Source organism: Pagrus pagrus (assembly GCF_965226575.1).
Source record: "Pagrus pagrus genome assembly, chromosome: 11".
In the NCBI taxonomy this organism is placed as follows: domain Eukaryota; kingdom Metazoa; phylum Chordata; class Actinopteri; order Spariformes; family Sparidae; genus Pagrus; species Pagrus pagrus.
This window is the reverse complement of record NC_140195.1, coordinates 15764664-15778446: the sequence shown is the minus strand read 5'-3', so window position 1 is coordinate 15778446 and position 13783 is coordinate 15764664. Positions and strand designations below refer to the sequence as shown.

Genomic DNA, 13783 nt, shown 5'->3' with positions numbered 1-13783 from the left:
GTTTGTGACAGTACTGGGACAGTTGGTCAGCGTGATTAGTTGATGGACAGGGACCTTCAAGGTGTGCGGACGCAAGAACCTTGCAAACTTTTTCCCCTCGAAACTTTTATTTTTAAATCCAAGTGCGAATTCAGATTCGCTCCAAAAAAATCGTTATGATTGTAACAAAAAACTACAAAACGAGAGCTGCTGCTGCGACTGTGAGCCTCGATACACTTCTGAACTCAAGTGGTACATATGTTTATTTTTTATTTAATCTGTCTTCCTCTTGTTGCCAGCAGCTTTGCATTTGTTAGAATAATCTTGTTTGGTTGCTCCTTATTCTTGTGTGGCCGGCACCAAATATTCAGCGTTGATGGAAACATATTCGACAGCATGCCTCCAAAGATAAACAGCTGCCACTGAAAGCCAAACATCCAATCTCAGTGTGTGTCATGTGTGTGATAATTCAGCCTCCTTCCTCCCCCTCCCCCTCCCCCTCCTCCTCCTCCTCCTCCTGTGTCCTGGGCTACAGGTGTAGCTCAGGTTACTCTGAACAATAACTTGGATGTCGCGTTTTGTTTGAGCGTTTGTCATTGAAGACGTGTGCAGTTTAGAAACAGAGATTTGTCTCAGCTTCGAGAGGGATTTAATTAACACGTCCATACAAGGCTTTGTGTGATTTCTAATGAGGATAAACAGAGTGATTTAAAATACGTGTTTAAACAAAAAGCTCATGTCTCCTGTCAGTCGTGAATCAAGCCTCGTCTCGCCCGATGGAAGCTTTTCCAAATGTTTACACAGCATCACAATATTTAAGCAAAATCGTGAAATGTACACGTTTATAAGCAAGCTAATGACTCTGCTAACTTTAAAGTTGTATAGCCTTACCTGTCAGAAGATCAACATTAATTTAAAAAAACAACACCACATCCGAGGCTTTTTATAAAGTTTAAAAATAAACTCTTTTGATATTTAATATTCATCCAGCTCGTGCTAATCAGCCCCTCTCTCCTCCAGCTGGAGCTGCGGAATAACTCAGAGAGGCTGAAGTTATTCTTCACCTCAGCACCTTGCAGGAAAATGCTGTATTTTACGTGTTTGAAGTCCAGTGTTTAAATTCCACAACACTTACTCAGCCTCCTAACTGGTTTCTTTTTCTGACTTGAGACTGTTGAATCACACGCATGATTTTCAGCTCACATTGCACCGCTGCAGGCTCCCCGTGATTTACGAGCACCTCCGGCGAGAGCTCTCCCTCCCTCTTCCTCTTCCTCTCTCTCTTTCTCCCCCCCCCTCTCTCTCTCTCTTGGAAGATATAAAAACTTTACACAAACAGCCGTCGAAATATTTTTTTTTTATTTTGCACCAGAGCAAACGCGAGGCAGGAGTGGTCAGCTGTTGTGACGGCGGCGTTGGTTTATGACCTGCTTTTATTGTTTTTCACGAGCGCAAACATTTTTTTTTTTCTCCTCTGCGCTCTGGCTCAGGTGAGTGTCTTCCTCGGCCACTCTGTGTTGAAAAGGTCCGGGCTCGGTGTGTTTTGTTACGGTGGGGTGTGTTTAAACGGCAGCCATGGCAGTTGCATAAAGGCTGAGAGTTGAAACAGGGGTCACGCTGCTATTTTCCAGGGACACAGAGGCTCTCTCGCATTGACCAGCAGTGGGTGTGTCATAGATCCGTAAATCTCTCTCCCATCCGTTCACTCTGGGGAGCAGATGCACCACGTCTCTCCTGCCTTTCTTCCTCTGGAGGGAGAGTTTAAATGAATTTGCATAAAAGTAGATTTTAAAACTCCATCAGGCACGTTGAAGTGATTTACTGTCAGCGCTGGCAAACATTTCGACAAAGCAGCTTGGATCCACACTCTTATATCCCACTGTAGACCTCCAACACCACATCACAGTGGAGATGATGGCCTGGGTAAACTCGCCATGTAATATTTTATGTCATCATAACGCCTCGCTGGGAAATTTGTCATTAGCCTATTTGCTGCATCGTTGAGGACCTCAGAAATTACACTCATTTTCCCCCTCAGTTTCAAGGTGTCACTGGAGGCCCAGACAGCCACTAGATTGAGTTATGATTATGTTATTCACTTTTCATTAGCACAAGTGATCTGAATATGGGATCCCGAGACTATAGATCCACAATTATGTATAGGTTAAGTGAAAATGCGCTTTTTTATTGCATTTGTTCTCTGAGAATGATTCTCTGGTGTCTTTGTGTGGACACCAGTTGCATTTCTGCTGCAGTCACCTCATAGTTTGAGTCCTCTGAGGTCAGCTGAGGATGAGGACTGCAAAATAAGGGTACAAGTTACATGCTTAACTAACTAATGACTCCTGATGAATTAAGGATGAATCATGAATTCTTGTTACTCACCATTAACAAATGATCAAGTTACTGTGACTTTGAGAGCCCGACTCTTACTCTATTTTTGAGGCTGACACAGTAACAAAATTATAATATATTGGCATATTTTTTGCACTGATTTCTAAAATTTAGTGAACATCCACTTGTGACAAAGATATGTAATGGAGGCAGGATATCTCACTGTTTGTCTAAAAGGATATCAGTGCACTGAAACAGGAAACTTTACTTTTTCTGCATTATAATCTCTTAATAAAAACATTTTCATATCGTTGCATATCGGTCTAGATAATCGCAATACCGATCTATCTGTGATAGGCCATTATCAGCCGATAATACGTGCCGGTTGATATATCGGTCTGGCTCTAATGACTTTGTGTAGTTAACTCACACTTACAAGATCATCAGTTAGTTAGTGTTAATTCACAGATACTGTTTCGTGTGATCTCGGTGATTCATTTCTCTCCGTCGCTGCTCTGTGTGCAGTGACCTGAGAAAACATTTGTTTGAAAAACTTCAGGTGAAGAAGCTTCATTTATTTTGTTTGTCTGAATGTGATATGCTGAGTTGGCTCTTTCAGGAGGAGAGCTGTGTCTTTGCCAGATTTATAGAAAATTCATGGCTATTAAGACGGAGACCACTGTATCCGACAAAATAATACATTTTCTTTCATTGATTTGTTCGCCCTGAATTGTTCTTCTCTTTGAACAGTTTTTATGAGATGTTTTGTGGCCATCTTTTTCTTGTTGTGTTGATGCCTGCAGGCTGCACACTTGAATTTTTTAAATCAATCGATCAAAAATAAAAAAAATAAAAACTTCATACATTAATTGATGCATCAAGTTAGCTGCATTTCAGTTACATGATTAGTTATACAGGCCTATACTGTCTTTATGTATATCAGAGGCTGAGCAAATAAAGCTCTAAATAAAAATAAACTTGAATCCTGCTAATTTGGTCACGTCATTTAATGTATGTACTGTGAATTAACATTCTTAACTGATTTATGTGATCTAAATACATAAAGTCATTAACTTGATTATTTGTTAATGTGGAGCAACAGGAATCCTGCGTTAACATATTCATTAAATCATCATGAGTCCTGCAATAGCAATGATTAGTAGGCTTACTATAACATGTTACTCTTTTTTTACATGTAAGTTACATGTTGATGCAACATATAATTGAACCTTAAAGTCAAAGTACATAATCTAAACATAATTAAAATTTAAAAAACACAGAATTTAAACCTGCCATCACCCCCAGATTGACTGGCTGGCTTTTTGATAAACTGATTGCTTTAAATGTAAGATATTTATATTTTTGTATCGTGTTTAAGGTTTGTTTGTAACTGTAGTGTTTGTCGCAAAACCGGCCCATGTTTTCAATTCTCATCACTTGAGAAAGCAACAAAATTAGGGTTTTTAATAGTAAATACATGTGCAAGCTATAAACACTTATTGTGTTAGGGATGCAACTAATGATTGTTTTCATTGCCAAGCATTATTTTGATCGTTTTCTAGATTAATCGATTAGTCGTTCGGGCTAAAGAATGTCAGAAAATTGTGAGAAATGTCAATCAGTGTTTCCCAAAACCAAAGATGACGTCCTCAAACATATTGTCTTGTCCACAACTCAAAGATATTCTCACTTAGCTCTAAAGAAGCCAGAAAATATTCACATTTAACAAGCTGGAATCAGAGAATTGTGACTTATTTTTAATAAAATTACTGAAACCGATTAATTGATCAGTTATTTGGTTAAAAGAGCACCAGAAAATAGTGAAAAATGTTGATCAGTGTTTAAAAAACACAAGTTTTGTGCACAACCCAAAGATATTCTGACTTTACTGTCAAAGACGAGCGAAGAAGACAGAAAATATTCACATTTAAGAAGCTGGAATCAGAGAATCCTGACTCTTTTTTTAAATTAATTGATCAGTTATACCAGAAAATTGTGAAAAATGTTGATCAGTGTTTACCAAAGTACAAGATTTGTCCACGACCCAAAGATATTCAATTTAGTGTCATGTAGTAAAAAAAAAAAAGACAGAAAATATTCACATTTGAGAAGCTTGATTCTTTACTTGACAACTAATGGATCAGTGCAGCTGTATTGAAAATCAGATTTCACAGGAACAATATAAAACCATAATAGTTTTTATGCTGCATCATTGTTTTATTTTAACAGCATACATATATATTCTGAAACACTTATTTCTCCAGAGTAAACAAACACAAAGTTCTCTTTCAGATGGCCTCCACTGGCTCAGACCTGCAGGATTTATGACCAGCTCTCTCCACAGACAGGCCGTGCAGGGTCTGCAGTGGGCTGTGCTGCCACCAGGCCCAAATTAATACTCTGTGTTAATGCACACGCTGATGCAAAAGTCAGGACTTGTTTGGGAAATTGACAATGTGTGTCTTTTCCTCACTTATGAAGTGCAGTCTGCAAACTCTAGTCCTTTCATTTCACTCTGCATTGTTTACAGCAATATAGGGCACCGGGCCCATAAATCTTCCCCTTGCTCTGCCAAGACAGCGCCATTTGTATGCACCGTTTTAACCGACAGCATCCTCTGCCCATTAACGTCTTCTCCCCAGCTCTCTCTCTCAGTCTCCTCTTATCTACCCAGCTCTGTCCCCCTGGAAATACATTAACTGATCCGTGTATTCGTTGAGCTCTGAAAACCAATTATGTTTTCTTAAAGTGTACAGAATATATAATTTATGGAAAAAGGAAAATAAGAAAATTGTGAGGATTTTCGACGCATTGTGCAGATTCTCGGCTGCAGACGTTTTTTCCCCCCCTCTCTCTCTCCGCACTCGACGGTCTTCTCTGTAAGTTATTGGTATGAAAAATAAAAGTTTATCGACGATTTCCTTGGTTGTTTGTGTCAGCGAGCGAGAGAGCGCAGAAGGTAAGGAGGAATTGTAAAAGGGTTGACACCCAGAGCGACCGGCGCGCTTTTGTGTGAGAGAGAAAAATGATTTATTGCCACTGAGGCGGTTCAAACAGAGTTCACGGAGAATTGTGGTGGAGGCGCGGAGGAGCTAAATTATGGTCTTGCTGAGCTAGTATATCATAGATCCTATCTCCAATTCAGAGAGTGTGTTCAAGGGTGTGAGGCAAGGAAAACAAAACGAATTTAATTACTTTCCACCATTCCAGTCGGAGCTGATGGATACTGCCTAATTCTCCTGATAATAATAATAATAATAATAATAATAATAATAGTAATAGTAATAACAATAAAAAATAATGTGATTTTAATTTGAATTTTTTAGGCTATTACTCATGTTTCTCTGTTGGACTATATTTGGCACATTTTAATGGGCAGGCTGAGGATCGCACCAGGTCACACTCTGTCATTACTTCCAAATTAAAATCAGGTCTCCAAGCTAAACGTTTAGCATTTTTATACAGTTTAAAATTGGATTATGATCAATTAAATCATTAGTTAACAGTCAGTTTAGTGTTGATTATAAAACAGTGTATGGGGGGAAGTAGTATTTGCATTATGTCCTTGACCGGAAACCCCAAATTTGAATATTTAATTCATTTAAAAAAAATAAAAAGACCCAAGGACGTGACTCCACTCCGGAGGTTCAGGTGATGGTGGCAGCAGCAGCAGGGGTGAAACAGAAAAAAAAGGGGGGAAGGCTCCTCTCTCCTCTCTTCTTCCAAGCCATGCAACCCTGAGTGCATAATCCATCACCGCTGAGAGACATCTAAAGAGGGTTTTCTCGACAGCTTTGTTGTAGTGAAACACCAGAAGGAACTTAGCCTATATCTAAAGCCTGCTCCAGCTATAAGATGGATACTGGCACACTGGAGGAGATGCTAATATCACAGCCCTGCAGGAGAAGAGCTCTCTCGTTTTGGGGACGATGCTTTTTTTAAAAAAAAGAAAAATTGTGATAGCTTTATTATTCTAGTTATTTATCCACTTTGCATGCATTTGTGTATTGGTGGAATTAAGCAATCGTGTTTTATGAGATATTTTTCCCCCAAGTGTAACTCAGTTAGGCCACACTTGATGGAGCTTTTTAGCCCCAAAAATATTTATTATGTGGCTTTTAAATGAAGTTGCAAAATTCATATTTTTATTTAAGTGTTTGCACCCTCATAGCTATATTTCTAACTTCCTGCTTGTCTTGTTTCCTCCTCATTGCATTTGCACATAAGGGCTCTGCTGATCATCTCCCCTCCCCATCATATATACTCTTTGTCACCCATGTCTACCGTCTAAAGTGTCCACTGACACTGGCAGGGACACTTGATACTGTACAGTGATGCCCGATTCATGCAAATGCGCCGCTTCTTCCCATTGAAAACAATCCTCTAATGATTGCCTCCTTTGTCTTTGTGTGGCAATGACTGTGAAGCCTTTGTTTGACCACTCCCAGTGAATCCTATTAAGCCAAAGCTACACTTCCACTCCGACAGTTAGAAGCATATGCTGTTATTTAAAGGAAAGCCCGCCGATTTATGATGGCCAGTTAAATAGGATGCAAACCAAGTTATCCGATATAATCTCTAAGAAAAAAAAGGAAAAAAACAGCCTTATTGCACAATGTCGTTAAATAGAGCAGCTAATCGCATGGAAACACGCGAGTAAATATTATTTATCATTGTGTTTAATTGGGGGAAGGAGAAAAAAAACACCAGAGCGCAATTTATTTTTAAGGAGTTTTACATTTAAAAAAAAAGAGCTGCTTGAAAAATAATGAGTTGTGGTCGCTAACCCGTTATTTTCCAGTGTTATTCCGGCTCATAGACAGAGCCCAGGAGCTCCTCGCGTTGTTGTCTGAGAAAAAAAAAAACCTACCACCAAAAGTTCAGGATGTGCAGCTGCGACCGGCGGCTCCGTCCTGTCAAAAGATTTACATGATTACAAGAATTCAACACTGAGTTTGTGATGAGACGCTCCTCACCACACATTTTAATCAGCCTGTCTGTCTCTCTGTCTGTCTGTCTGTCTCCCCCCTCTCTCCTCTCCTCTCCGTACAAACACCTCTCCCTCTCCCTCTCACGCTGATCACACAGTTGTTGGCGTCTATTCATAATCCGTTATTTTTTTTCATCCCTAGGTAAAGAAACGCAGGCTGATCATTGAAATGTTGTCTGAAGAAATATCGCAGAAGCTTCTTCGGGCGCCCCAAGTTGCCAGCGGATTACTTTGCAACTCCAGAGCTCTGTCATTGGAGGAGGACCACACGTGACCACGGCACCCTTCTGGTAAATATTATTCAAATGCTCCACATGGTTACTCCAAGTGCTCTTCCCTGTATGCCTTTACACATTCAGGTTAATTGTGATCGGATATTAGACAGACAGAAGTCCTAGTCTTTACTACTGCTGAGGGATTCCTGGTTTTATATTTGAGACAGTTTGATGAGCTGGGTCCATGGACCCCCAACAGTCTGCCCTCCCACTGCAGCTGCATGGCAACAGTTTTGCTAAGAGCTCTGGACAAGTGCCAAAACTGAACGCGGGATGCAATGAAGAAGGAGGAGGAGGAGGTGGTGGTGGAGGCCAAGAAGCAGAACTTAATCAGCAAAACATGACCTCCTCTGCTCATGTCAGTTCCAGGTTGAACCCAGGTGAACAGTTTCAGAGCCCACTGGAGCCTCTGGTTCACTGCCATGCCAAGGGCAAGCTGGACATCAAGAGCAGAAGCTGCAGTCTACTCACCATCTGCCGCTCAGGAGTAATGTTTCCCTGGATGAATCCACGGACCACTGACTCTGAACAATCTGGTAACTCTGGTTTTGTTTATTATCTTTTATTTGAGAGCTATAACTGAGCACAAAGTACTGTTGACACAGTCTTCATTAAGTGCTCTGATGGGGTGAATCCATGTATCCAAATGTGTGCATTGAATGTTTATCTCAAACACTGATAAACTGATAATCTGACCTTAGCAGTAAAACTTTTTGTTGCATGAAGACACTTAATGCACTGCTGTAACTAAAGAAACATTCAGCCCAGAAATGTACAAACAGAGCAAGCCAAAGTCTGGTCTGATGTGTCACCTCGATCATTTATGATGCACTAAAGTACATCAGATCTGAGAGCTCTGTCTTCTCTATTAGTTTTACTTAATCTATGAATGAGTGTTAATGTTGCAGAGCAGTCACACACATATCACAGAGTGTTATTTTTCCAGTCCTGTAGGTTAAGTTCAAAACAGAAAGCTGCAGTGAACAGGCCGCACAAACGCTGCTTTTAAGACGCTCATTTGCAAATGAGGATCTAAATAATATCAATGTATGATCTGTTTGAATCCGATCAGTCAGTCGATTATAACCTCTGTCCTTAAACTTGAGTGTCAAATCAAATGGTGTCTCAGGGCTGCAAGTAGTGATGATTTTCATTATTTTAATTTCGATTTAGCCGCTGGTTATTTTCATTATTAATCGATAAATTGCTCAGTCCATAAATGTCAAAAAATTGTGAAAAAAAGAGTCCCGAGTGACGTCTTCAAATCGCTTCTTTTGTCCAGCCAACAGTCCAAAACCCAAAGACTCTTCATTTCCTCTCAAAAATGTCAAAGAAAAGCAAGAAATCTTCACATTTAAGAGGCTGGAACTGGCAAATGGGTGACATTTTTACTTAAAACATGGATTTAAATGATTAATCAGTTATCAAAAAGTGTTGCAACACATTTTCTGTCGATCAACTAATGAATAAATCGTCTAATCATTGCAGATCTAGTCTGGTACGTTTTACAAAAAGAAACGAAAAAAACAGATAGAGCAAATAATAACAAAATGGGATATATAAAACATATAAAATGTTTATTTGGTTCACTTGTAATGCTAATGCATCACTATCTCGCACTTAACAAGGAAGCTCCCGATGTGGTTAAGTGCAGTTTTCTCCCTAAGGTCACTGTAGGCCTTATTAAGTACCCATTAACCCCTGCATGTCATATTGTTATCAACAGGCCCCTTGTATCGCTCATATACATGTCAAATGGAATCTCTAATGGCGGTTATTTTCAGTGGTGGTCCCAAGGTACCTTTTAAGTGACTGAGATGGGGATTTGACAGGTCTGCTTCCGTGTGTAGCCGTGATTAATGTGGCCTGTCAGGCAGCCGTAGTGGCGTCAGATGTTTCCCCCAGACTGCTTCTTCGGGAGCTAACTTTCCCCTGAACACATGACACAGTAGACAGCCAGTCTTGTATACTGTCTCAAGCATGACTGAATACACAGGAAGAGCTGAGGGCCCTACTTTGTCCCAGGTTGCTTGGCTGAGGATTAACGTGGGCCTAGCTGGCACTCGAGGTCCTTCTGCGGGATAGACTTTATGGCTTTTAACGGCTCCATCTTCTTTATGTACCTTCTTCTGCATCAGGAAGGCTCGGCGTCAGGAGGGAGAGGACGACCTTTACCAACAGCCAGCTGCTGGAGCTGGAGAAGGAGTTCCACTACAGCCCTTACCTGTGTCGACCCCGGAGGCTGGAGATGGCCGCCGGGCTGCAGCTCTCCGAACGCCAGGTAAAGATCTGGTTTCAGAACCGCAGGATGAGGCACAAGAAGGAGCACAAGAATGGAAAGGTGGCTGGTTCGTCCCAGTTGTCTCCCTGTGAGGACCTCCTGAGGTTTCCATGTGCTGTTAGAACTTCCTCCTCCTCCTCAGAGCTGCACTTCATGGATTACGCTCCCATGTCCTCCTCTCTGTTTGATGGTCAGTGTGTTCACCCCGCAGACCTGCCCCATCTGAGCTGCATACTTCCATCTGTTGCAAATGGCCCGCCGCCCTCCTGTACAGGCGCAGATAGTCATCACCATGCTGGCATTTCAAAGTGGCCCTAGGGCCCCGTAATGGCCATCCCTCCTGTGCTCATCAAAATCTCAATGATACATCCACTTTCACTGACTTATGAAAGACTGGAGGATGTCTGATTAGCATCCCTGTGCTGAAACCCCCTGAACACACCCGTTCACCATTCATGAAACATTTTAATTAAACTATGTGAACATGTCTTAATTAAAGGAGAGCTACAGTGATATCATTTATGTTTCTCAGGCTCGGTTACTGAAGGCTGCAGGTCTTCATATTGTACAGCATGCACAAGACATTCGAGCAATTAATAATTACACGTTGTTTTGCTGTAATTTCGTGGCTGTTCTCATTCGTCTTGTCGTTGCATGTTTAATGCATGTGGGAGTTGTACTATGAGTGAGTTTTCTATTTCCCTCTGTTGGCAGATAATAGCTAAGTGGTTGTATTTTTTAAGTGTCACACTAGGCCTCTTTTTTTCATCATGCAGGTCATTTGTGTAAAATGGTTTGAACTGTGAAATGAGCAGAGTAATGTTCATATTGAATGATGTTATATTTTTGTTAAAGCCATTAAAGGACGCGGCAAAGTCTTTGATACTGTTCCTGATTAATTGAGATGTCACATACTGTACATGCTTAATAAATGCATTTGGGAAAACTGTAGCTCTTGTACAATGTTTACCCTATTCATCGCTGATTAGAATTACATTTTTTTTCCAGCGGTGTTTCATGATTAAGGATTCTTGGATTAGATCCCAAATGGGGGGGGGGGGGGGGGGGGAATGAGAAAGATTCTGTAATCAAATTAAGGCATGCTTTAGATTCATTGAAAACTCTACAGTATTGTGCATTCAAGTTGCACAATCTTGCCACATAAGCCTCTCTCCCTCGCTCCTGCCTCCGAGTTCCCCGCCATTAATCACCGAGACAAGGCAGTCTTTCCAGCACTCCAACCACAAGCTCTGAACCCACTGGGCACCATGACAAGAGCTCCTGCCTCCTCCTTCCCAACCCCTTGCCTTTTCAATAGCCAAATTGTAATGCTGCAAGTCGGGGCTGGCCTCCCTCTCAGGGGGCATGTTAGTTGTGTAGCTCAGAAACCCTTCCAGCAGCCCATAGGCCACAACAGACCAATGAGGTTCAATCACTAATGATAACATATTATCTTAAAGAACAATGAGGGGACATTGTTTTATAACAGCGTCCCCTGCGCCTTTGTGACATGCGGATTCTCAAATGTAAATGATGTCACGGAAACATTATTTTCTTCTCGCTATTTTTGATTTCCAAAATATTTCGACTCTCGCTGTGCTAAATTATGCACACGGGGGGCATTATGTGTTTATTTGACAGAAGTGGGTCACAGGTTCTCTTGGGTCTCGGCAGTATTGCACTTCAAAGATAGACAGCAAGAAGTTGATAATGTGAGCCGGAGTATCAATATTCCTAACAGAACTGCACACAAATTTTTGGACATGCTGACAGTTTTATATCAGAAGCCTTACTGTAAATGAGCTGTCACAGAGGACCACTGACAGCTATGAAATGGGGGGAGGTATAACGAGGAAGCTGATCCCCTAGTGGTCCTGGATAGAATGACTTCCTGCTCCTAATTTATTAGCTAATCAGTCCACGGATCAGCTGTCATTTGGTAAATATTTGACACCATTTTCAGCAGGTCTCAGTAGGTGTCGTGGGAGCTATACAGCAGCTATAACTCTGATTTTTGAATAAAATAAAATAAGGTCTCTGCAACCACATCTGTATCAAAGAGGTGGTGACAGCTGGGTAATTTAAGAGAAAAGTAATAAAGGCGAGAGCGAGGAAAGAAAAGGTTCGCTGCTTCAAATATGTTCGCCTGCAAAGAGACAGAAAGTGGGGGGACTGTGAGGAAAAGGAAGAAGCAGACAGTGTCGGATTCCTGAGATTCTTGCATATGCCGAGTGATTTATGGTGTTAATGGTGCTGAGGCTCAATAGGACCTTTACCTCTGGTTTTCTCCCTCCAGACGCTAAAAGCCAGGAGGATCCACACACTGGAGTGCAGTAATTCTGTGGATGGGGTCAAGGGGGATCCCCAAGGGTCAACAAAAGCTCCCTCCAAGGGCCCCACTGCAAGGGGGAACATTACAACATTAAGTTAGCCGGTTGTTCTCACTCCTAGTTAGCAACTAAAGTCATTATTTCCTTTTTACTCACTTGACCCCCCTCCTTTGATGACATCTGTTTGCGGGGGGAAGAACTGCAAAGCCTAAAATCCTTCCATGTTTTGTTTTAAAAATCTGGGCTTTGATCAGACTGGAGCGACGCATTAAGTGGATCTTTGAAGTGATAAATGACGCCAGCCGTGGTGCCATGAAACCAGCTTTGGTTACGGTCCATCATTAATTTGAGAATTTTGTGCGTTATGTCCTTTACAGTGACTGATGTAGCTCTGTCCCATTTGCAGCTGTTGTGAAACTGATTTTGGGGTTAGACTTGAAAAATGCTCTCTGCATCAAGACGTTTCTTAAGCTGCCATGAAAACAGAACTGCTGTGTCTTTAACAAAGACGTGCTGCTTTAAGTGTCTCACAAAGCGTTTGCCCCTGCAGTCAACAAATGTAAAGCCCGGAGCTCATCGTATTACCATCGCTGGAAGCTGCTGGTGTCTACTGGAGTCTTGTATTATGATGTGGTAATTCCATTCATTATATGGGGATCATATCAGAGGAAATAAATGATAATCATCATAATAATAAATGAGAGAATGTGACAGCCCCTTCTCTTATTAGTGTTTAAACTCTGCCTGTTTAGTATCTGATCTGATGGTGAGCTAAATCAGAGTCCCCAAAATCACCTCAGTCCCTTCTTCTTACTGATTGCACACTGGTTGGCTTTGGTCTTCATCAGCTGTCTTTGATTTTACATTTTAAGCACATATTTAATGTAATAATTGCTCTTTTTAGAAGCTACTGTACTCAGTTGTGGTGCAGTTATAGTAAAACAAAAATTAAGGGGATTCAAGTGGCATATAGTGATGCATTCAGAATCTTGCTCAAGCCCCAGAGATGATGTCTGTGACCATTAATGTTCGCACCTTTAATGATGTGTTGAAGAATTTAATGTGCAAATGTATGTGTTGATTATTAATTCATTCGAAAAATGTCAACATGAGTGACACAGATACTTCCTGTGTCTGATATAATTAATTTACAGCATTGTATTGTTGTCCTTGTATTTATTATTTTTATACGGACCTATGTGTCTGAAATAACGTACAATTGAATCTTACCACTAATTAATCTCAATGACTGACAAACTTCACAACATTTTGTAACTTGGGATGAACTTTAAATGTTTTGGCCTTAGTTTTCCAGTAGTTTACCATTTTTGTTTATTTTTATGTTCATTAAAGAGGAGACTTCGGCACACAAGGCTTCATCGGAGCACAAGAAGAGTGAGATCCACCTCATTATATAGTGATTAAGGAATCATCCCAAATGTGTTGCAGTGAAGTACTGTATACAACAGACTTTACATCAAACCTGAAACCATAAAACAGCATCTCATGGGTCAATCCACAAACTTAATCTCCTATGAACCTCTGAAGATGAGGTAAAGTTCAGGAAGCCAAGAAAAGACTAAATCAAATGAGA

At 40.9% G+C, this 13783-nt stretch overlaps 1 protein-coding gene across 3 annotated transcripts in view; it reads left to right on the top strand.

The window, feature by feature from the left end:
• LOC311265887 (homeobox protein Hox-A2a-like) overlaps positions 1 to 10799 on the top strand; it is a 57435-nt gene extending 46636 nt beyond the window's left edge. For all 3 annotated transcript variants that reach the window (XM_084367985.1, XM_084367984.1, XM_084367986.1), the window contains 3 exons: positions 7446 to 7593; positions 7942 to 8114; positions 9717 to 10799. In XM_084367985.1, coding sequence (XP_084224111.1) covers positions 8069 to 8114; positions 9717 to 10177 — 507 coding nt within the window. In that variant the 5' untranslated portion in view covers positions 7446 to 7593; positions 7942 to 8068 and the 3' untranslated portion in view covers positions 10178 to 10799. The remainder of the gene's footprint in view (positions 1 to 7445; positions 7594 to 7941; positions 8115 to 9716) is intronic.
• The last annotated feature ends 2984 nt before the right edge of the window (positions 10800 to 13783 follow it).